Source organism: Oncorhynchus keta, chromosome 19 (assembly GCF_023373465.1).
Source record: "Oncorhynchus keta strain PuntledgeMale-10-30-2019 chromosome 19, Oket_V2, whole genome shotgun sequence".
Taxonomy (NCBI): Eukaryota; Metazoa; Chordata; class Actinopteri; order Salmoniformes; family Salmonidae; genus Oncorhynchus; species Oncorhynchus keta.
Genome location: NC_068439.1, coordinates 30,657,729 through 30,681,513, shown reverse-complemented (window position 1 = coordinate 30,681,513; position 23,785 = coordinate 30,657,729). Strand labels below are relative to the sequence as shown.

General features: G+C 43.9%; 2 protein-coding genes across 2 annotated transcripts in view; one reads left to right on the top strand and one right to left on the bottom strand.

The window, feature by feature from the left end:
* Positions 1–11,696, bottom strand: part of LOC118397669 (protein FAM135B-like) — a 57,352-nt gene extending 45,656 nt beyond the window's left edge. Inside the window, exon 1 of the mRNA XM_052470174.1 lies at positions 11,323–11,696. The gene's annotated coding sequence lies outside the window, so the exon portion shown is untranslated. The remainder of the gene's footprint in view (positions 1–11,322) is intronic.
* Positions 11,697–19,749: 8,053 nt separating this feature from the next.
* LOC118397668 (collagen alpha-1(IX) chain-like) overlaps positions 19,750–23,785 on the top strand; it is a 29,265-nt gene continuing 25,229 nt past the window's right edge. The window contains exons 1-2 of the mRNA XM_052470276.1: positions 19,750–19,831; positions 22,860–22,934. Of these exons, the coding sequence (XP_052326236.1) occupies positions 19,768–19,831; positions 22,860–22,934 (139 nt within the window). The 5' untranslated portion in view covers positions 19,750–19,767. The remainder of the gene's footprint in view (positions 19,832–22,859; positions 22,935–23,785) is intronic.

Sequence of the window (23,785 nt, the reverse complement as noted above, 5' to 3'; positions counted from 1 at the left end):
TCTCTCTCTCTCTCTCTCTCTCTCTCTCTCTCTCTCTCTCTCTCTCTCTCTCTCTCTCTCTCTCTCTCTCTCTCTCTCTCTCTCTTACTCTCTCTCCGTCTCTCTCTCTCTCTCTCTGTCTCTCTCTCTCTCTCTCTCTCTCTCTCTCTCTCTCTCTCTCTCTCTCTCTCTTACTCTCTCTCCGTCTCTCTCTCTCTCTCTGTCTCTCTCTCTCTCTCTCTCTCTCTCTCTCTCTCTCTCTCTCTGTCTCTCTCTCTCTCTCTCTCTCTCTCTGTCTCTCTCTCTCTCTGTCTCTCTCTCTCTGTCTCTCTCTCTCTCTCTCTCTCTCTCTCTCTCTCTCTCTCTCTCTCTCTCTCTCTCTCTCTCTCTCTCTCTCTCTCTCTCTCTCTCTCTCTCTCTCTCTCTCTCTCTCTCTCTCTCTCTCTCTCTCTCTCTCTCTCTCTCTCTCTCTCTCTCTCTCTCTCTCTCTCTGTCTCTCTCTCTGTCTCTCTCTCTCTCTCTCTCTCTCTCTCTCTCTCTCTCTGTCTCTCTCTCTCTGTCTCTCTCTGTCTCTCTCTCTCTCTTTCTCTCTCTCCGTCTCTCTCTCTCTCTCTCTCTCACACACACTCCCAGTGTAACCGCTAGATCATGTTCACTGCGAGCAGAAGTACTGTATATAGCGGAGGCTGGATTCTCTCCCCTGGTTATCAACCTCAGCAATAGGTCACAGGCAACGTCTCTACACACCATAGAATTACATAGAACTTTGATAGGATCCCTGTGATCCACACACACAAAGAGTTTCAAGGGTATTACATGTCTACAATCATTTCCTTATTTCTACTGAGCTCGTCTGTTTGCGCTGATGATGATGATGATGATGATGATGATGACAACAACGATACTAATGATGATGTCGATGATGATGATGAAAAAAGGACCTTACCACCTCGTCTCTACCACTCTGTTGAGCCATCAGCTTCCATTTCAAAGTTTACTGTTGACGTGAAAAAGACTGCTGACACTATAGCAGCATGTTAGTCACTATAGCAATAGAAGAGATGTGTGGGCCTGCTTGCACAAAGTGTGCATTGAACCATAGAATTGAACAGGTGCTGCTAGATTCTGCCATTGTCACATTGTCCCTGACCTGCACTTCTCCAGCTGGGTCAATTGCTCTGGCCTTGTCTCACCTGATCTCTCCTTTTAATCAAAATGACTTCTTTATAGTCAGTTAAATGAAGCTTACTGTATGTATGAGATAAGCCAGATAGATTGTTGCTATGTGTACAACTCAGACCCTCTGTGATTCAAAGATACCTTCACTTACACTGTAACTCAAGTGTTAAAACAGATGAAGTCTAGACGGAATACTAGGACCACCTGCTTGGGTTACAGACACTATTTCAGATGAGTAAGTAATGCTGGGTGCTATTACACTACTGAAGCTGGGGCTCTATGAGGCTATTACAGGTTACACTACTAAGGATGGGGCTCTATGAGGCTATTACAGGTTACACTACTGAGGATGGGGCTCTATGAGGCTATTACAGGTTACACTACTGAAGCTGGGGCTCTATGAGGCTATTACAGGTTACACTACTGAAGCTGTGGATCTATGAGGCTATTACAGGTTACACTACTGAAGCTGGGGCTCTATGAGGCTATTACAGGTTACACTACTGAGGCTGGGGCTCTATGAGGCTATTACAGGTTACACTACTGAGGCTGGGGCTCTATGAGGCTATTACAGGTTACACTACTGAGGCTGGGGCTCTATGAGGCTATTACAGGTTACACTACTGAGGCTGGGGCTCTATGAGGCTATTACAGGTTACACTACTGAGGCTGGGGCTCTATGAGGCTATTACAGGTTACACTACTGAGGCTGGGGCTCTATGAGGCTATTACAGGTTACACTACGGAGGCTGGGGCTCTATGAGTCTATTACAGGTTACACTACTGAGGCTGGGGCTCTATGAGGCTATTACAGGTTACACTACTGAGGCTGGGGCTCTATGAGGCTATTACAGGTTACACTACTGAGGCTGGGGCTCTATGAGGCTATTACAGGTTACACTACTGAGGCTGGGGCTCTATGGGGCTATTACAGGTTACACTACTGAGGCTGGGGCTCTATGGGGCTATTACAGGTTACACTACTGAGACTGGGGCTCTATGAGGCTATTACAGGTTACACTACGGAGGCTGGGACTCTATGAGGCTATTACAGGTTACACTACTGAGGCTGGGGCTCTATGAGGCTATTACAGGTTACACTACTGAGGCTGGGGCTCTATGAGGCTATTACAGGTTACACTACTGAGGCTGGGGCTCTATGGGGGGACTTGAGTTGGTCACCACTAATCTCTCAACCACAACAAGCAAAACAAGCCCCTGGCTCTTCTCTCCCTGAACTTGCTTGTATGTTAAGCTGGCAAATAGACTTGCATTTTAGTAACTGAAATAAAGACAAAACCCAGTACAGTCTTAACATTTTCTTACATAAACCTACAAGTAGTTGGTAGACCTGAAATGGTCTAGAAAGAACATCCTCACTCAAAACATTGATTCAAATGTTCTTCCTCGCCACAATGCTGAGACTGCAGGGTCTGCAGGTAGGCTACCTTCTCTGCTTCTACTTCTGACATCACAGTATAACACATACACTACATGACCAAAAGTATGTGGACATCTTTTCGTAGAACATCTCATTCCAAAATCATGGGCATTAATATGGAGCTGCTGCTACAACAGCCTCCACTCTCCTGGGAAGGCTTCCCACTAGAAGTTGGAACATTGCTGCGGGGACTTGCTTCCATTCAGCCACAAGAAAATTAGTGAGGTCGGGCACTGATGTTGGGCGACTAGGCCTGGCTCACAGTATGTGTTCCAATTCATCCCAAAGGTGTTTGATGGGGTTGAGGTCAGGGCTCTGTGCAGGCCAGTCAAGTTCTTCCAAACTGATCTCAACAAACCATTTCTTTATGGAGGTCGCCTTGTGCACAGGGGCATTGTCATGCTGAAACAGGAAAGGGCATTCCCCAAACTGTTGCCACAAAGTTGGAAGCATAGAATCGTCTAGAATATAATTGTATGCTGTAGTGTCAAGATTTTCCTTCACTGGAACTAAGGGGCCTGGCGGGAACAATGAAAAATAACTCCAGACCATTAGTCCTCCACCAAACTTTACAGTTGGCACTATGCATTCAGGTACATAGCATTCTCCTGGCATCTGCCAAACCCAGATTAGTCCGTCGGACTTCCAGATGGTGAAGCGTGATTCATCCCACCAGAGAACACATTTCCACTACTCAAGAGTTCAATGGCGGCAAGCTTTACACCACTCCAGCCCACACTTAGGCGTGTGTGCGGCTTCTCGGCCATGGAAACCCATTTCATGAAGCTCCCAACAGTTATTGTGTTGACGTTGCTTCCAGAGGCAGTTTGGAACTCGGTATTGAGTGTTGCAAATGAGGACAGGCGATTTTTATGCGCTTACGCGCCTCAGCACTCGGTTGTCCCGTTCTGTGGTCTTGTGTGGCCTACCACTTCGCGGCTGAGCCGTTGTTGCTCCTAGACGTTTCCACTTCACCACAACAGCACTTACAGATGACCGGTGCAGCTTGTTGGAAAGGTGGCATCCTATGACGGTGCCACGTTGAAAGTCACTGGACTCTTCAGTAAGGCCATTCTACTGCAAGGTTTGTCTATGGAGATTGCATTGCTGTGTGTTTGATTTAATACACAACAGTTGTGGCTGAAATAGCCGAATCCACAAACATACCTTTGTATATATATATATATATATATATATATATATATATATATATATATATATATATATATATATATATATATATATATATATATATCTCAGGATCAGAGGGGGATATTACTCAGAGTGTAGCAGCCTATGGTTGCTACTTGCCTATATTTGGAGTGAGTATTTGGAGAGGCATAACTGAGACAACGGGCCAAGCGTAGGTGTAATCATAGCACAGTCACAGTGCCATGACAACCGGTTAAATGTTTACACACCATCGTCACATGACAGGAAATTAATCTCACACATTCACCTTATAATTAACCCTCATCTCATGGGTCAGGCTACAATGAAAGGCAAAGACACCATCCCTTCGAATAAATACAACAAAACTGGAATAAAACAACATCAGCCAGCAGAAAAGACACCAGTACACTGGTATCCTTATATGCCACACAATAAATTTAATACCTATTTTCTTAGTTTTAAGTCCCATTAGCCTAAACGTATTGCTGAGTTATAAGAGTACCAGCAGGCCAACACTGGAGTTGTACACTAATCTGTCTCTCCATGCACCGACTGGAACTAGGCTATATGAGATGCATGAACTACCCACTTCTTAAAGGAAAACTATATTTTGGTATTTGTTTCAATAGTCCTTTGTTGACATAGTCCCAAAATGTGTTGCTTGTCAGTACTCAAGTTTTCAACATATGTAACTTTCAAAATACAGAAGTGATCCCCCGTATTGTGCATTTTGCATCTTGGGACAATATCAATGATGGACTAATGAAACAATGGACGAATAAATGCCACCATCCTGATGAATAAAGCACCTAGTAAGGAAAGGAGCTGAAGGGCACAGACGTGATACAGAGAGAGTCTGACTGACTGTGTAAAGGAGAGAGAGGATTATGTAAATCATGTGATCGTGAACTATGTGCCAAGTTCTTCGAAGGACATTAGCTACTGTAGAAATACTTACTTTAGATTAGTCACACATACATTTGAGGAAGGGTGGAGAGTGGGTGGGGGTTGCAGTGACTTGTTCTGTGCTGATAACATGATCTAGTATTCATCCCATGGCTCTAATATACACTGCTCAAAAAAATAAAGGGAACACTTAAACAACACAATGTAACACCAAGTAAATCACACTTCTGTGAAATCAAACTGTCCACTTAGGAAGCAACACTGATTGACAATAAATTCCACATGCTGTTGTGCAAATGGAATAGACAACAGGTGGAAATTATAGGCAATTAGCAAGACACCCCCAATAAAGGAGTGGTTCTGCAGGTGGTGACCACAGACCACTTCTCAGTTCCTATGCTTGCTGGCTAATGTTTTGCTCACTTTTGAATGCTGGCGGTGCTTTCACTCTAGCGGTAGCATGAGACGGAGTCTACAACCCACACAACTGGCTCAGGTAGTGCAGCTCATCCAGGATGTCACATCGTTTGCTGTGTCTGTCAGCGTAGTGTCCAGAGCATGCAGGCACTACCAGGAGACAGGCCAGTACATCAGGAGACGTGGAGGAGGCCGTAGGAGGGCAACAACCCAGCAGCAGGACCGATACCTCCGCCTTTGTGCAAGGAGGAGCAGGGGGAGCACTGCCAGAGCCCTGCAAAATGACCTCCAGCAGGCCACAAATGTGCATGTGTCTGCTCAAACGGTCAGAAACAGACTCCATGAGGGTGGTATGAGGGCCCGACGTCCACAGGTGGGGGTTGTGCTTACAGCCCAACACCGTGCAGGACGTTTGGCATTTGCCAGAGAACACCAAGATTGGCAAATTCGCCACTGGCGCCCTGTGCTCTTCACAGATGAAAGCAGGTTCACACTGAGCCCATGTGACAGACGTGACAGAGTCTGGAGACGCTGTGGAGAACGTTCTGCTGCCTGCAACAGCCTCCAGCATGACCGGTTTGGCGGTGGGTCAGTCATGGTGTGGGGTGGCATTTCTTTGGGGGGGCCGCACAGCCCTCCATGTGCTCGCCAGAGGTAGCCTGACTGCCATTATGTACCGTGATGAGATCCTCAGACCCCTTGTGAGACCATATGCTGGTGCGGTTGGCTCTGGGTTCCTCCTAATGCAAGACAATGTGGCTGGAGTGTGTCAGCAGTTCCTGCAACAGGAAGGCATTGATGCTATGGACCGTTCCCCAGACCTGAATCCAATTGAGAACATCTGGGACATCATGTCTCGCTCCATCCACCAACACCACATTGCACCACAGACTGTCCAGGAGTTGGTGGATGCTTTAGTCCAGGTCTGGGAGGAGATCCCTCAGGTGACCATCCGCCACCTCATCAGGAGCATGCCGAGACATTGTAGGGAGGTCATACAGGCACGTGGACACCACACACACTATTGAGCCTCATTTTGACTTGTTTTAAGGACATTACATCAAAGTTGGATCAGCCTGTAGTGTGGTTTTCAACTTTAATTTTGAGTGGGACTCCAAATCCAGACCTCCATGGGTTGATAAATTTGATTTCCATTGATGATTTTTGTGTGATTATGTTGTCAGCACATTCAACTATGTAAAGAAAATAGTATTTAATAATAATATGTCATTCATTCAGATCTAGGATGTGTTATTTTAGTGTTCCCTTTATTTTTTTGAGCAGTGTAATATATAATAGCAATTCACCTCGTCAAGTCATCCAACTAGCCAAGGAACATAACATTGGTGTGACCTGTGTGCTATTGGTACAGTGGTGCGGCAGGTAGCCTAGTCGTTAGAGCGTTGGGCCAGTAACTGAAAGTTTACTAGATTGAATCCCCGAGCTGACAAGGTAAAAATCTGTCGTTCTGCCCCTAAACAAGGCAGTCAACCCACTGTTCCTAGACCGTCATTGTAAATAAGAATTTGTTCTTAACTGACTTGCCAAGTTAAATAAAGGTTAAATAAAAAATAAAAAATTAAACAGTGGTTGGGGCTGTTCATATAGTGGTTGGGGCTGTTCATACAGTGGTTGGGGCTGTTGATACAGTGGTTGGGGCTGTTGATACAGTGGTTGGGGCTGTTCGTATAATGGTTGGGGCTGTTCATACAGTGGTTGGGGCTGTTCATACAGTGGTTGGGGCTGTTCGTATAGTGGTTGGGGCTGTTCGTATAGTGGTTGGAGCTGTTGATACAGTGGTTGGGGCTGTTGATACAGTGGTTGGAGCTGTTGATACAGTGGTTGGGTCTGTTGATACAGTGGTTGGGGCTGTTGATACAGTGGTTGGGGCTGTTCGTATAGTGGTTGGGGTTGTTCATACAGTGGTTGGGGCTGTTGATACAGTGGTTGGGGCTGTTGATACAGTGGTTGGGGCTGTTGATACAGTGGTTGGGGATGTTGATACAGTGGTTGGACCTGTTGATACAGTGGTTGGGTCTGTTGATACAGTGGTTGGGGCTGTTGATACAGTGGTTGGGGCTGTTGATACAGTGGTTGGGGATGTTGATACAGTGGTTGGGGCTGTTGATACAGTGGTCGGGGCTGTTGATACAGTGGTTGGGGCTGTTGATACAGTGGTTGGGGCTGTTGATACAGTGGTTGTGGCTGTTGATACAGTGGTTGAGGCTGTTCGTACAGTGGTTGTGGCTGTTGATACAGTGGTTGGGGCTGTTGATACAGTGGTTGGGGCTGTTCATACAGTGGTTGGGGCTGTTGGTTCAGTGATCGGGGCTGTGTATTCAGTGTTCGGGGCTGTTCGTACAGTGTTTGGGGCTGTTGATATAGTGGTTAGGGCTCTTGATACAGTGGTTGGGGCTGTTGATTCAGTTGTTGGGGCTGTTCGTACAGTGGTTGGGGCTGTTCATACAGTGGTTGGGGCTGTTCATTCAGTGGTCGGGCTGTTCATACAGTGGTTGGGGCTGTTGATACAGTGGTTGGGGCTGTTGATACAGTGGTTGAGGCTGTTGATACAGTGGTTGAGGCTGTTCGTACAGTGGTTGGGGCTGTTCATACAGTGGTTGGGGCTGTTCATACAGTGGTCGGGGCTGTTCGTACAGTGGTTGGGGCTGTTGATACAGTGGTGGAGGCTGTTGATACAGTGGTTGGGGCTGTTGATTCAGTGGTTGGGGCTGTTCGTACAGTGGTTGGGGCTGTTGATACAGTGGTTGGGGCTGTTAATACAGTGGTCAGGGCTGTTCGTACAGTGGTTGGAGCTGTTGATTCAGTGGTCGGGGCTGTTCATACAGTGGTTGGGGCTGTTGGTACAGTGGTTGGGGCTGTTTATTCAGTGGTCGGGGCTGTTAGTACAGTGGTTGGGGCTGTTGATTCAGTGGTTAGGGCTGTTGATTCAGTAGTCGGGGCTGTTCGAACAGTGGTCGGGGCTGTTGATACAGTGGTTGGGGCTGTTGATTCAGTGGTTGGGGCTGTTCGTACAGTGGTTGGAGCTGTTGATTCAGTGGTCGGGGCTGTTCGTGCAGTGGTTGGGGCTGTTGATACAGGGATTGGGGCTGTTGATACAGTGGTCGGGGCTGTTGATACAGTGGTCGGGGCTGTTGATACAGTGGTTGGGGCTGTTGATTCAGTGGTTGGGGCTGTTCATACAGTGGTTGGGGCTGTTGATAGTGGTTGGGGCTGTTGATTCAGTGGTCGGGGCTGTTGATACAGTGGTTGGGGCTGTTGATTCAGTGGTCGGGGCTGTTCATACAGTGGTTGGGGCTGTTGATAGTGGTTAGGGCTGTTGATTCAGTGGTCGGGGCTGTTGATACAGTGGTTGGGGCTGTTGATTCAGTGGTCGGGGCTGTTGATACAGTGGTTGGGGCTGTTGATTCAGTGGTCGGGGCTGTTCATACAGTGGTTGGGGCTGTTGATACAGTGGTCGGGGCTGTTGATTCAGTGGCCGGGGCTGTTCGTACAGTGGTTAGAGGGTTGAGGGTGGTGGAATAAGATGTCTAACAGCAGACTGAAAAGCATCTATGCTGTCTCCACACGAAGGTCCCCTGTGGTCTGACTACACCCGGAGAGGATGGACCTGGGTGGGTTGAAGTCAGCTGGAAGATCATTGTTTTACCACTTCAGGAATCTGCTGTGTGGGTCTGCTGAAATGCTAGGAGAGTAGACTGTTCACCAAGCGGACAGCTGCATGCAATGTGCAGTAGACAAAGCACAAGACCTCCGCTAAGCAGACCTTCAGTCATAGAAATAAGCTATTAGGAATCCACTGCACCTGATTACCATCACTGACATGAAAATGTCTGAAGTCCTTTACTTTATAAGCTCATCTCTTTTTATAATTATATTATCTTGTGAATAACCTAACATAGGCTACTAGCATAGAATAACCTACAGTTGAAGTTGGAAGTTTACATACACTTAGGTTGGAGTCATTAAAACTTTTTTTCAACCACTCCACAGATTTCTTGTTAACAAACTATAGTTTTGGCAAGTCGGTTAGGACATCTACTTTGTGCATGACACAAGTAATTGTTCCAACAATTGTTTACAGGCTGATTATTTAATTTATAATTCACTGTATCACAATTCCAGTGGGTCAGAAGTTTCCATAAACTAAGTTGACTGTGCCTTTAAACAGCTTGGAAAATTCCAGAAAATTATGTCTTGGCTTTAGAAGCTTCTGATAGGCTAATTGACATCATTTTTGTACCTGTGGATGTATTTCAACGTACCTTCAAACGCAGTGACTCTTTGCTTGACATCATGGGAAAATCAAAAGAAATCAGCCAAGACCTCAGATTCTGTCACACATCCTTGGGAGCAATTTCCAAATGCCTGAAGGTACCATGTTCATCATTACATTTAATAGTACGCAAGTATGAACACCATGGGACCATGCAGCCGCCATACCGCTCAGGAAGGAGACGCGTTCTGTCTCCTAGAGATGAACGTACTTTGGGGCGGAAAGTGCAAATCAATCCCAGAACAACAGCAAAGGAAGAAGGAAGAAGCCACTGCTCCAAAACAGCCATAAAATAGCCAGACTACGGTTTGCAACTGCACATGGGGACAAATAATATATAATAATAATATATGCCATTTAGCTGACGCTTTTATCCAAAGCGACTTACAGTCATGTGTGCATACATTCTACGTATGGGTGGTCCCGGGAATCGAACCCACTACCCTGGCGTTACAAACGCCATGCTCTACCAACTGAGCCACAGAAGGACAGAAGGACAAAGATTGTACTTTTGTAGAAAAGTCCTCTGGTCTGATGAAACAAAAATAGAACTGTTTGGCCATAATGACCATCGTTATGTTTGGAGGAAAAAGGGGGAGAAGAACACCATCCCAACCGTGAAGCACGGGGGTGGCAGCATCATGTTGTGGGTGTGCTTTGCTGCAGGAGGGTCTGGTGCACTTCACCAAATAGATGGCATCATGAGGTAGGAACATTATGGGGATATATTGAAGCAACATCTCAAGACATCAGTCAGGAAGTTAAAGCTTGGTCACAAATGGGTCTTCCAAATGGACAATGAATCCAAGCATACTTCCAAAGTTGTGGCAAAATGGCTTAAGGACAACAAAGTCAAGGTATTGGAGTGGCCATCACAAAGCCCTGACCTCAATCCCATTGAACATTTGTGGGCAGAACTGAAAAAGTGTGTGTGAGCAAGGAGGCCTACAAACCTGACTCAGTTACACCAGCTCTGTCAGGAGAAATGGGCCAAAATTCACCCAATTTATTGTGGGAGGCTACCCGAAACATTTGACCGAAGTTAAACAATTTAAAGGCAATGTTACTAAATACTAATTGAGTGAAATAAAAGCTGAAATAAATCATTCTCTCTACTATTATTCATTTATACATTTAACATTCTTAAAATAAAGTGGTGATCCTAACTAGCCTAATTCAGGGCATTTTTACTGGGATTAAATGTCAGGAATTGTGAAAAACTGAGTTTAAATGTATTTGGCTAAGGTGTATGTACACTTCCGACTTCAACTGTATGTGATAGCAACAAAGTTCATAGTGATTCTTGCTAGGTTTCTGCTTACACCGAGTGTAAGAGGGCTTGCCATACACCAGGTGCCACTTCTAGAGGTTCATTGTTATTGCGCTATTCCAAATATTGGTCCAACAGCTCCGCATGTATTGAATAATGATGGAGGGTGGGGGGGGTAGCTTCTTTGTTTTTGCCTAGTACTTAAAATGACAGACATCTGAATTGTGTAGGTGTCAGTCCATCTAAATCCTGTCAGTAGATAAATCACACTAAATCAACACCCAAACTATTTCACATGACAAAGCAGCTATGGGTGTTTGCCAAATATTTTCCATAAAACGATTTGCTCTGTGTGTGCGTGTATGTGCGTGTGTGTGTGTGTCGGTGCCTGCGTGCGTGCATAGCAGACAGAACGTTCTTCTGTTGGTATTTTAGTACTGCTGCTATAGCCAATTCTGCTATTATAAACTCGTCGAACTTTTAACGGTGACTAAATTATGAGTGGGCGCTTTAACAATTTAGCGGTCTGTTACAATCTCGTCAAAACATTATCCGTTTCACAATACAACAGCAAGCAACAGCCGCCCCGTTATATTCTCCGTCTGTCTCACTACGCTGTGATGGACAATGAGGATAGCTATAGTACAATGTAACAAACCTTACCTTGCTCACTGATGCGCTCACCAATGTCTAATTAATATCCACAAGGCTTTGGCTTCACAACCTGCAGCGACACTTTCCTTTCGGTCGGCGGATGTATGATGCCTTCCCCGTCTGTGTTCAGTGTTTATATCGCTGTCGTAAGCTGCTGCTCAACGCTTCTCCTGCTGCTGCTGCTGCTGTTGCCATGGTTATCCATTAAGACCCTGTATCCTCTTCTTCTACAGTGCAAACCACTAGCTAACAGCTTCCTAGCTTATATTACGTTTCCCCCATCATGACAGTAATGTTCAAATAGTCTAAGTGGTGCGCCTGGCCTGTCTCGTGGTTTAGCTTCGTGTTTATCCTATGTCTGGTGGTTGACACATCGTTTCGGGAGAACACTAACAGTGTCCTGCAGTGGCTCCTGCCAGTTTGCGCACTGTGCGTACAATTGGCGGGCTGACGTCACTGCCGGTTGAGAAATTAAAACGCTGAACGAGCCCACTTGAGAACTTTCACCAGCACTATCAACATATTTACACAATAGGCTATGTTTACAGTCATTGGATTGTTAGCATTTCTTAGTTTGGTGTATAACAACAAGTAGTAGTATTACGGGATGGAGAAGCAAAATAGCCAAAAAGAGTTATGAGTTCAGCACCTAAACTTCAGGTAGGCCTCTGTGCTTAAGTAAACACAAGAAGTAGGAGGGGTGCTCAACACTAATGACAGTAATCAAGTGATAGGGTTTACCCAAGAAAAACTTCAATAAATACTCATTCCTGGTAAACAAGTTGGAACACTCATAAACAGACAGAGATACACTGAACAAAAATATATTTGCAACATGAAACAATTTCAAAGATTTTGTTGAGTTACAGTTCATATAAGGAAATCACTCAATTGAAATTAATAAATTAGGACCTAATCTATGGATTTCACATGACTGGGAATACAGATATCTTCTTTTTTTTTTTAAAGGTAGGGGCGTGGATCAGAAAACCTGTCAGTATCTGGTGTGCAGCACGACACATCTGCTACGCATAGAGTTGATCAGGGTGTGCGTATGACCACAAACTTTTCTGTGGAATGTTGTCCCATTTCTCTTTAATGGCTGTGCGAGTTGGTGGATATTGGCGGGAACTGGAACAAGTTGTCGTACATGTCGATCCAGAGCATCCCACACATGCTCAATGGGTGATATGTCTGGTGAGTATGCAGGCCATGGGAGAACTGGGACATTCCAGGAATTGTGTACAGATCCTTGCGACATGGGGCTGTGCATTATGCTGAAACATGAGGTGATGGTGGCGGGTGAATGGCACGACAAAGGACTTCAGGATCTCATCACGGTATCTCTGTGCATTCAAATTGCCATCGATAGAATGCAATTGTGTTTGTTGTCCATAGCTTATGCCTGGCCATACCATAACCCCACCGCTACCATGGGTCACTCTGTTCACAACGTTGACATCAGCAAACCGCTCGCCCATACGATGTCATACACGGGCCTGCTGTTGTAAGGCCGATTGCGCATACAGACAAATTCTCTAAAACAACGTTGTAGGCATGTTGAAGTCAACGTTGGAGAAATGTACATTCAGTTCAACAGCTGTGGTGGATATTCCTGCAGTCAGCATGCCAATTGCACAGTCCCTCAAAACTTGAGACATCTGTGGCATTGTGTTGTGTGACAGAACTGCACATTTTAGGGTGGCCTTTTATTGTTCCAAGCACAAGGTGCACTTGTGTAATGATCATGCTGTTTAATCAGCCTCTTGATATGCCACACCTTTCAGGTGGATGGATTATCTTGGGAAAGGACAAATGGTCACTAACTTTATTTCAGCTCATGAAACATGGGACCAACCACGCCCGTCTTATCTAAGGGCCCAGAGTTAATATCGTACAGGTTCTACCCATCATTATCCCCCATGCAGCCGACAGAAGAGGGATTGCAGGTGTGTAGACGGAGTCATGTGACCAGAAGCATCTAGAACCATCTGGTACAGGTATAAACACTTCCTGTAGTTATCTGTATAGTTATCCATACAGTATGTGCTGTTAGGACCTGCGGAGTGAAATATGTTTTTCTCTCTCAAACAGAAGTCCTGCATTTTGCAAGACCATCATCAGAGCTGGCATTGAGACTGACTGGCTTCCTATCATTCCTTGACAGTGTAAGACAAGGCTACTCATAGGTCACAGTTCACACACTAGTCTACAACAGAAGTAGAAGCATTTACATTGAGTTCATTGAGTTCTCTGTAAATGGCCCTTGCCAGCAATCTATCAAAACTTGATCTACACACATTCCATTACACAACACTAAATAAGTGTTTTATTGTCACATACACCAAATAGGCGCAATTAAATGTGTTGTTTTGCAGGGTCAGCCATAGTAGTACAACACTCCTGGAGCATATTAGGGTCAAGTGCCTTGCTCAACATTCTAACCAATAGGCTGCCAGTTGCGCTAGTGTGTTTGACCAACTGAGTTCAAATCCGTGTCTCCTACGCACAATAAGACTGTATCAACCGGCTGAGCTAAAGTCTAAACGTGTCATTGTAAAAGCCCAAAGAGTTCCTCTCAGGACGGACGAGACCAGGCTGTTGTCTGGCTTTTGTGAATGTGACTCAGTAGGTCATGAGTCTGCTAGTCATGAGGTCTGGTCTGGCTGAATAATCACAAGTTGTTTTGGCTTTTCTCTCTTTCCTCTCCTCTCTCCTCCCCCTTTCTATCGGTCTGTACTTCCATTGAAGTCCCACGTTCTCCATTACCTAGATGGACATTTGATCACCCTCACATAACTCAGTGGGGAGACTCAGTCAGTCACTGTACTGTAGGGCTATGAAGTTACCCTACGGCAGAAAAGGAAAACTGTGTTGTAGTTACATCATAATCATTGATTCATGAAATGTAATATAGTATGGAATACAGTATCCTATCCTTGACCTTTTTATTATTGGTTGTAGCAGGCTGCAGTGTATCAGATGGCTTCGAGGCTAGGAATCTCTCTGATACTTGATAGGATAGCTAGATAGTTATTTGATCGACTATTACTTTATTTAACTAGGCAAGTCAGCTAACAACAAATTCTTATTTACAATGACAGCCTAACCCAGCAAAACCTCCCCTAAACCGGACTACGCTGGGCCAATTGTGCGCCAATCACTTTACACTCTCCTACGGCATCCCTATCCCTAACCTGCAACAGAATTATTAACAGAATTACACACAGCCAACACATATCATTATGGGGCACAGTGAAGGAGAGAAAGAGAGGGAGGTAGGAGGAGAAAGGTGTAACAGGAGGAAGGGAAGGCCTAGAGGCCTCCAACGTGTCTTTTAAGTAATGGTAATAAAACCTAGTCACCACCTCCTGAAAAGCTCTTGTCCAATGGGAACCCATTGAAGCAGGTTTTATGTGTCTTCGGCCCCAGTTTGAGCATCCCCACCATGCTCTCCCAGCACCAGGACTGATCTTCAGGGGGAACTAACCTAACGTTCATGTCTGTTGCTCCTTTTGCTCCTCTACCTCACCCACTGCTATCAGTCTGTCTGTCTGTCCGCTGTTAAAGCCCTGCGTTGCCCCTCGCTCCTAGACGGGAGTAAAACATGGAGCACCACTGTGCTCTCTTGACAAGGTAAGAGCTTTTTGAACGAAACATGTATTATTAAAGTAGTTATTTATATGTTGAAGTGGTAATATCTGGGTGGATTGGCAGTGTTCCACTTGACTCTGAACTTGGTGTGGGGAAGAGTTTAGTCAGGTTTACTGTTGTCTTGCCGTAATATATGTTTTATTGATGGATTCATTCTAATCTGAGGACTTGCTAGTTAGGAAATGATGCACAATATGACATTCTCTCAATAGCAGTGTTTGCCAAACATTTCCTCTTGTATCCTCAGCCATTCCAATGTCTTGAATGTATTCCAATGCCAGATGACACAATTCCAATATTGTAATGAGAGGCTTGGTGATTAGCTGATCAGTGGAATCAGGTGTGCTACAACTGGAATGCATCAAATAAATGGAAGGGCTGGGGTTACTAGAGGAGAGATTAGGGAAACATTGCTCGGTAGGAATTAACTAGTTTAATCACTAATACATTTAGTGAGATATTTAATCTGAAAACATTTTTTTCAAGAAAACTTCATGGTTTTTACTGATTTCTAGTATCAGATTCCCCTGAACCATTGACTCACTCTAGAATAAAGACAAATCAATATTATATAGGGGAAAAAATCCATACACATATTTTTTTAGAAATAGGAAATAATCGTGCTTGAATTTATACGGCCTTGAAATTAACCAGTGATATTGGGGCTGCTTAATAGAAGCACCATGGCTAAGACTGAGCTAGCACAGCTGTATAATCTGGCACACGCACGCACGCACGCACGCACGCACGCACACACACACACATACACACACACACACACACACACACACACACACACACGCACACACACACACACAGACTATAAACCTTGTTTGGTGGGTATTTAAACAGGGGGAAAATTAAAGCTGTTAAACCAAAAGAACCAGCCTTCCTTTCCTCCTTACCTCTCCAATGGGGTGGTCAACTGTGTCTTTGTCGTGACGTATTGCTCTGTTAAAAAGCAGTCTGGCCTCTCAAATAGCCCCTGTGGAGACGAGAGTGACACACACGCATACTTTTCACTTTTATATTCCTAAAGTATTGTCCGGGGAACGCTCCCAAATTATTAGCTTACTAATTAAAGTGAGTGATAGTTTTAATTTGTAAGGTTGAGCAACAGAGAGAGTAACGGGGGTCCAGTTGGTGTAATTAAGACAAATGAGGGCAACGGAGGTCACTCCAGGAGAGCTGGAGAGCTGGCTGACTACATGGTCCAGGCTCTGTGACGCTGGAAGACGAGCCCATATGGGTGGCACAGCGAGGAGGCCAGAAAACATTCAAAAAAACTCTGGATGCTGGAGATCACACACTGTGCTTTTCACTCCGAGAGAGGGATGACTGATCACAGCGTTGTAATTGCTCTTGATGAAAGAGGCACAATCTTGAAGATGTTAATGTTCTTATCAGTAAGGCCCTTGACCTTTCACGACACAGTACTAGAGACTAGAGACTCTGTCTAAGATGCAGCATATTGATTTAGAATTTCCCCCTGAGAATAGTGTTTTTGAGGTTGTTGCCCTGTTGACTTGGTTTATAGTTTCAGCTGTGATCTGAGAACATAGTATGGGGGAAAAGTCAAAACAGAATTGCTTTTCCAAGGATATTTTCTGCAGCTCAAGAGCTGATGTTAAGACCGCTGTCAAGCTTTTCCCAGACCATCAGTGTCAGAATGTTTTTGATGCTATTGCTTGCTGTGACAGTTGATCTTTAGGGGCTGGGAGTCTATTGTACACAAGGCGTCAAAGAACACTAAGCTTTCCTTTCCTATATATCACAACTTCAGACTGGATCTAATGACAAATGCAAATTGAAATGCCCAAAAGCTGATTTCTATTCTCTCTCCCTCTCTCTCTCTCTCGCTCAGTTGGTAGAGCATGGCGCTTGTAACGCCAGGGTAGTGGGTTCGATCCCCGGGACCACCCATACGTAGAATGTATGCACACATGACTGTAAGTCGCTTTGGATAAAAGCGTCTGCTAAATGGCATATATTATTATTATTATATTATTATATATATTATTATATATTATATTATCTCTCTCTCTCTCTCTCTCTCTCTCTCTCTCTCTCTCTCTCTCTCTCTCTCTCTCTCGCTCTCTCTCTCTCTCTCTCCTCTCTCTCTCGCTCGCCTCACACTAAAGCTTGCACACATGACTGTAAGTCGCTTTGGATAAAAGCGTCTGCTAAATGGCATATATTATTATTATTATTATAAAGCTGCTTAACACAACTAGTGGCCATATATGGAAGTGCAGGGCAAGATCACAGTAAAGCAAACAAATTCAGAAAGCTACCTGATACAGATAGTCCAGTGGTTTGTGTTGGTTGGTGTACTGTACTGTACTGTGGTCCAGGGTTCCTGATAGATTAATGGGCATGGGGAGACGCAGGGCTGCCAGCCTGTGGTGATTTGGGCAGTGTCCTCCATGGTGAAGGACATATGGTTGTGGCCAACTCCCTCTTCCCTCCCTCCTCTGTAGGGACCTTGCTGAGTAAGCCATTATTAATTTATGAATTTCTCTGATAGCATCCGCCTCTCTCCGCCCTGTCTTCCCTATATCCTTAAAGTTGGAATCTGTAGCGGTGAAACTGCCACGTTCCTTTGCGATAGTACAACAACGAAGACGTTACTTCAAACAGCAAACACTTTTTTTCCATCGGACACCATTGCACTCTTGATAGAACAGCAGAGTATGTACTGCGGTTGTTTTATTCTTGATAGAACAGCAGAGTATGTACTGCGGTTGTTTTATTCTTGATAGAACAGCAGAGTATGTACTGCGGTTGTTTTATTCTTGATAGAACAGCAGAGTATGTACTGCGGTTGTTTTATTCTTGATAGAACAGCAGAGTATGTACTGCGGTTGTTTTATTCTTGATAGAACAGCAGAGTATGTACTGCGGTTGTTTTATTCTTGATAGAACAGCAGAGTATGTACTGCGGTTGTTTTATTCTTGATAGAACAGCAGAGTATGTACTGCGGTTGTTTTATTCTTGATAGAACAGCAGAGTATGTACTGCGGTTGTGTTTTTCTTGATAGAACAGCAGAGTATATACTGCGGTTGTTTTATTCTTGATAGAACAGCAGAGTATGTACTGCGGTTGTTTTATTCTTGATAGAACAGCAGAGTATGTACTGCGGTTGTTTTATTCTTGATAGAACAGCAGAGTATGTACTGCGGTTGTTTTATTCTTGATAGAACAGCAGAGTATGTACTGCGGTTGTTTTATTCTTGATAGAACAGCAGAGTATGTACTGCGGTTGTTTTATTCTTGATAGAACAGCAGAGTATGTATTCTGCAGGTTGTTTTATTCTTGATAGAACAGCAGAGTATGTACTGCGGTTGTTTTATTCTTGATAGAACAGCAGAGTATGTACTGCGGTTGTGTTTTTCTTGATAGAACAGCAGAGTATATACTGCGGTTGTTTTATTCTTGATAGAACAGCAGAGTATGTACTGCGGTTGTTTTATTCTTGATAGAACAGCAGAGTATGTACTGCGGTTGTTTTATTCTTGATAGAACAGCAGAGTATGTACTGCGGTTGTTTTATTCTTGATAGAACAGCAGAGTATGTACTGCGGTTGTTTTATTCTTGATAGAACAGCAGAGTATGTACTGCGGTTGTGTATTATTCTTGATAGAACAGCAGAGTATGTACTGCGGTTGTGTTTTATTCTTGATAGAACAGCAGAGTATGTACTGCGGTTGTTTTATTCTTGATGCTGGAGATCCTCACTGCTGTTTAATAAACAAAGCAACAGCAATAGCAAATGTTCCAGGGGGCAGCCAGTGGCGCTGTGTCTCCTAATGCGGATCAAAGCTTTAACAGGTCATCTCTCTTACGGAAAAAAGACCTCCATATACACCCTCGGCCATCACTCCATACCACACTGCCTGTCAGCCTTCTGGTAGGGCTGAGGAAGGGGCTGAGGAAGGTTGAGTAAAACAAGGCCAATGGTGCGGTCTTATTTCTTAGTCTGTGGAGCGGTCTGAGAACACACAACACAACGTTTTGGTTTTATGTAGTACACATTCATGTGTAAGCCACATGAGGCTGGTGGCACCTTAATTGGGGAAGACGAGCTCGTGGTAACAGCTGGAGCGGAATAAGTGGAATGGTGTCAAACACATCAAACACATAGTGTCCATGTGTTTGGTGCCATTCCATTCTCTCCGTTCCAGCCATTATTATGTGGCGTAGGCCTATGCATGACAACAATGGCCGTCCCGAGCAAGTCATTTTCATTGTTGCTGCTTTCTACGACACAATGCCTGTCTTTACTGTGTGTAGTTTTTACTTCACTATTTCTGTAAGCTTACTTAGTATGGACAGACATTCGTACTCTGGAGTTGAGCGAATGTCTTAGACAATGTACACTCATGTCTGGCATCAGTAAAACAACACTCGACTGCTTATGAACATCATCCTGACACAGTTTCCACCATTACCTGCAAAAGGAGAAATGTATGGGTTCCTGTATTTCCGCGATAACGTGTGCTTGTGTTAACTGATCGTACTGATCCGTATGACACGTATGTCACTCCTTTCAGAAAATATTGATGTGTCTACGTGAGTTGTGATGTCTTTTAATGTGTCGCTACTCTAAAGCTTTATCAAATCAGGCCAGAGATGGTAGACATGATGACTAAAGAAATCAGATCACTGACCCAGCTGTCCTTTCTCTCGCTCTCCCTCTCCCTCTCTCTCGCCCTCTCCCTCTCTCTCGCCCTCTCTCTCTCTCTCTCTCTCTCTCTCTTTCTTACCCTCTCAGGAAGCGACCACGGAACCCAGCGATGTTGCTGTACTCCTCTACCTGCATGGCCCTCCTCTCTCTGCTACTCTCTCCTGCCCTCGGCCGTAAGTTACCCAGATGCCTTCAGGCTCATGAAAGACACATAACAGTGTACTACTGGTATATGGTATTTGTTTGCACGACTACTTTTGATTTTGGTATCAAAACACACACGTTGTTTCAGGAATACTATCCCAAGTCATTCCATTTAATACAAATGCAAATCTAAGATTAAGACAAAAACAGCAGATGTAGTGTAGCCTACTGTACTAGTCTGTAAGATTAATTCAGATAATCTCTAGTTTCTTAATTCTTACAGATACCGTATCTTAATTTGATCCTGTTTTTGTCCTGCACAGCAGGAAATGCAAACTTGTAGTGTATTTGAGGTTTAAAAAGGATTCTAACGTTTGTATTTTCCACTTAAAAATGTCAGACTTGATTTGTCCTGACGAAAAATGTTTCAACCCCTACAAAAAAAAAGTATATTAATTATAATCCACATAATAATTCACATTATTTTCCTAATGTAGAAAACTGGCTCAAATGAAGATCCTACATCTGTTTAAGCCTCTCTCGCAAGCTGTCAGAGAGATGCAATAACACATCTATCCACATTATGGGATGTTTTTCAACACAAATACAATACAGACTTGGGGTATACTTACAGCAGTAAAAAAACTCAATGTAAAGTGAATACCATCTTATAGCAAGGTTTACTGTTGCAGTACAAGCACATGATGTGTGGTCTAATACGTAGCTAGATTACTTTCCTTTTGGAAATGGTCTGCTTATATCCACTAGTCATCCTCATAGCACTCAGTCACACGTGACGGCGGTGTCGTAAAAGCTGAGCTGAGGTCCATCTCCATCTACTGCTCGTTTAGCGTAATGAATAGGCTGCTAAAACACATGGGCTTCATCCCAAATGGCACCCTATTCCCACTATAGTGCACTAATTTTGATCAGGGCCCGTAAGGATCTGTTGTTTTTTTTTTAAATAGTGCACTATATAGGGAATAGGGTGCCATTTGGGATGCAGGCCATGGTATTGGGGAGGGAGTGGTTAACTACTTACAGCTCCCACTGCACAGCGAGAGAAGTGTTTATGGCTAGTAAACACACAGGATAAATACCATCTCACCAAAGTATCTCCTCTACTCAGCAGTTATGGTGGAACCGATAGGGTCTTCCAGATGTGTTGCCTCCACACTCTGCACCTCCGAATGAGCTGAATCAGGTTATTGACTCTGGGAGTAGAGGCTAGAAGCCCTCCGGCTCCCAGCGTTGTTTCATTACTTCCAGATCTTTGTTTCCTAGTTTCCCCTGCACTGCGTTTTCATCCTCATATCAAACAGGGGGAGGAGAGGACGAGATGTGTTCTCTGAATACTTTAGGAGATTCACCTTGAGATGATACTACTACAGTAGAGCAAGGCTCTTCAATGAAACATTATCAAATGTTTTCGCTCTCATTGTTTCAAGATTCACTTAAAATTTTGGCTGAGAAGGACATTTAAAAAATCACCTCAGGTTTTAGTTACATTACAGTAGCTCTATTTTTCAATTAATCCCATCCAATGACAGTTCATCCCAGCCAGATATGTAGGTTATTTGTTATTAACAAATAGAAAAGACACAAGACTAATATTATAGGTTTACTCAATCACCTGAGAAAGATATTGAGGATGAAAGCAGACATTATAGCACAACAGTGTGATTGTTTATTGATGGCCTTTTAAGTTAGTGCTACAGAGAGATTTCCATCTCAATAAATCACAGGTACAGATGTAGCATCTACATTTGAGCCCATTTTCTGCAGCAGGAAAATAATCCTGCAGAAAAAGAAAATGTGAATTATGTTTTTGTAGGGGTTCATACATTTTTCATAAGGGACAATCAAGTCTGAAATTTCAAAGTGGAAATTACAAACTTCAGAAGCCTTTTGGATCCTCAAATACAATACATGTTTTCAACAGGGTGAACAAATTTAGATGCTACATCTGTAGATTAATAAACTGAGAATACCTGTCAGTTTCTCAACAACAGAGGCAGCTGGTGGCACCTTAATTGGGGAGGACCGGCTCATAATAATAGCTGGTATGGAATTCATGAAATGGTATCGAACACATCAAACACATGGTTTCCATGTTGTCATTCCATTTACTCCATTCCAGCCATTACTATGAGCCATCTTCCCCTCATCAGCCTCCTGTGCTCGACAAGCATGAGCGATATGGCCTTATACCCCGATCCACATTCACGCTACAACAGCTACACACATACGTCAACATTATCTTCAATCTGGGCTCAGGGGTAGACTTAACATAGTAAATGTAAATCTTGTATGTCGTATGTTCAACATGTTACGAATTTGCAAAGCATACAGTATAATAGCATATAATATGTTATGAATTCCAATTTATTGTGGCTGACATTAGCTAGGGGTTAGTGTTAGATTGCAAAGTAGTCCATGATGAGATTTCAACACGCAACCTTTGAGTTGCTAGACGTTCAGATTATACACCCGCCCATCCACCCTTACCAACCACCCTACCTTCGTTCTTGCCTTGAGTAACCTTCTGTCTTATGTAACCATACCAAAAGTAACGTACTAATTTGAGTGTCCCTTATTTACATTTGTAATTTGTTATGTCTAGTCTATGAGACCGGGCTGTTATCTTTTGCATCTGATACTACATACCTGTGTGTGTGCTTGTGGTATCAAATATAGGATGCCACAGCTTTAAGAATAACCAACATAGAAAAATGAATCCAGAGTATAAGGTGAATTACATTCTTACCATGTTTTCTCACCGTTGCCTGATCTCCCTGTGGCTTTCCCATGGAGTTGGCACTGTGAATTCTGATTCAGTGTTTGGTTGGTGGCTCCGTTGGTAGAGCCTGGTGCATGCAATGCCAGAGTTGTGTGTTTGATTCCCACGGGGTACCAGTACAGGAAAAAGTACAAAAATGCATCCCCTCCCTGCTGTAAGTCGCTCTGGATAAGAGTGTCTGCTAAATGACTCAAATGTAAATGCTGTGAACGGAAACATCCTAACCAAGCTTCTGTCTCTGTGTGTTTTCCATCAAGAGTTAGATCTCAACAGGTTAGATGGGGACACAGCTGTCTGCCCTTCCATGAGAAATGGACAAGATGACCTTCCAGGTAATGTATAGATACTATGACTCTGTGAATATGTGTACTAACTTAGTCCTCTTCATCCCTGGTAGGACATACTGTAAAACAGCAACAATTTGCTTCCGGTATGTCTTTGGCCACATCTTGCTTGCGCCCCCTTCCCATGAGATGTGGATATAGTTTATGACGTAATCAAAAGGAGACCTGCATGGGAAGACATATTACATATCTCAACGTTGTATCAAACAGTACAAGACATATCAGGAGTCTTACCTCACATCAACAAACCAGGTCAGAAGGAGCTTTGTCTGGAGCAATAGCTTAACACTATAGTCCCTGTGGTTTTTCTCTTTGCTAGACAGCATAGACATACATTTTAAATGCCCAGGACCACCAAACCACCAGCCTTGGTTTACAGAAATCCCTGAGGAAGCAAAATACAGAACATCACAACTAAGCTACCTGCTGTGATTGCTTAGTGAACTAGGCTGGGCTGTCTAAACGCTTAATGGCTTGACACACATTTAGATTTCAAATGAGCCACATAAAATATTCCGCTGAAGCCTGATAGATTTTAGTAGGAACAATTCTAGCTCAGCAAGATGTTAATTGTGTACCAGCGCCCTGGTGGGAACAGATGCATTAGCTACCTTCAAATCACATGGTGTACAATGTGTTGCGAGCCCAGGCAGGGAAGGTACAGGCCTACGTATAAGAGAACAACTAATTAGAATCACATGTTAGTCATATCACTGCACCCTGTTTTGCATACAGATTATGAAACCAGAATAAACTGTTAAATATAGTAAAGTGGGGAAACACTGACATTCCAAAATGGCCACTTCGTGAATATGCACCGGTCTATAAAAAAGTGGTCA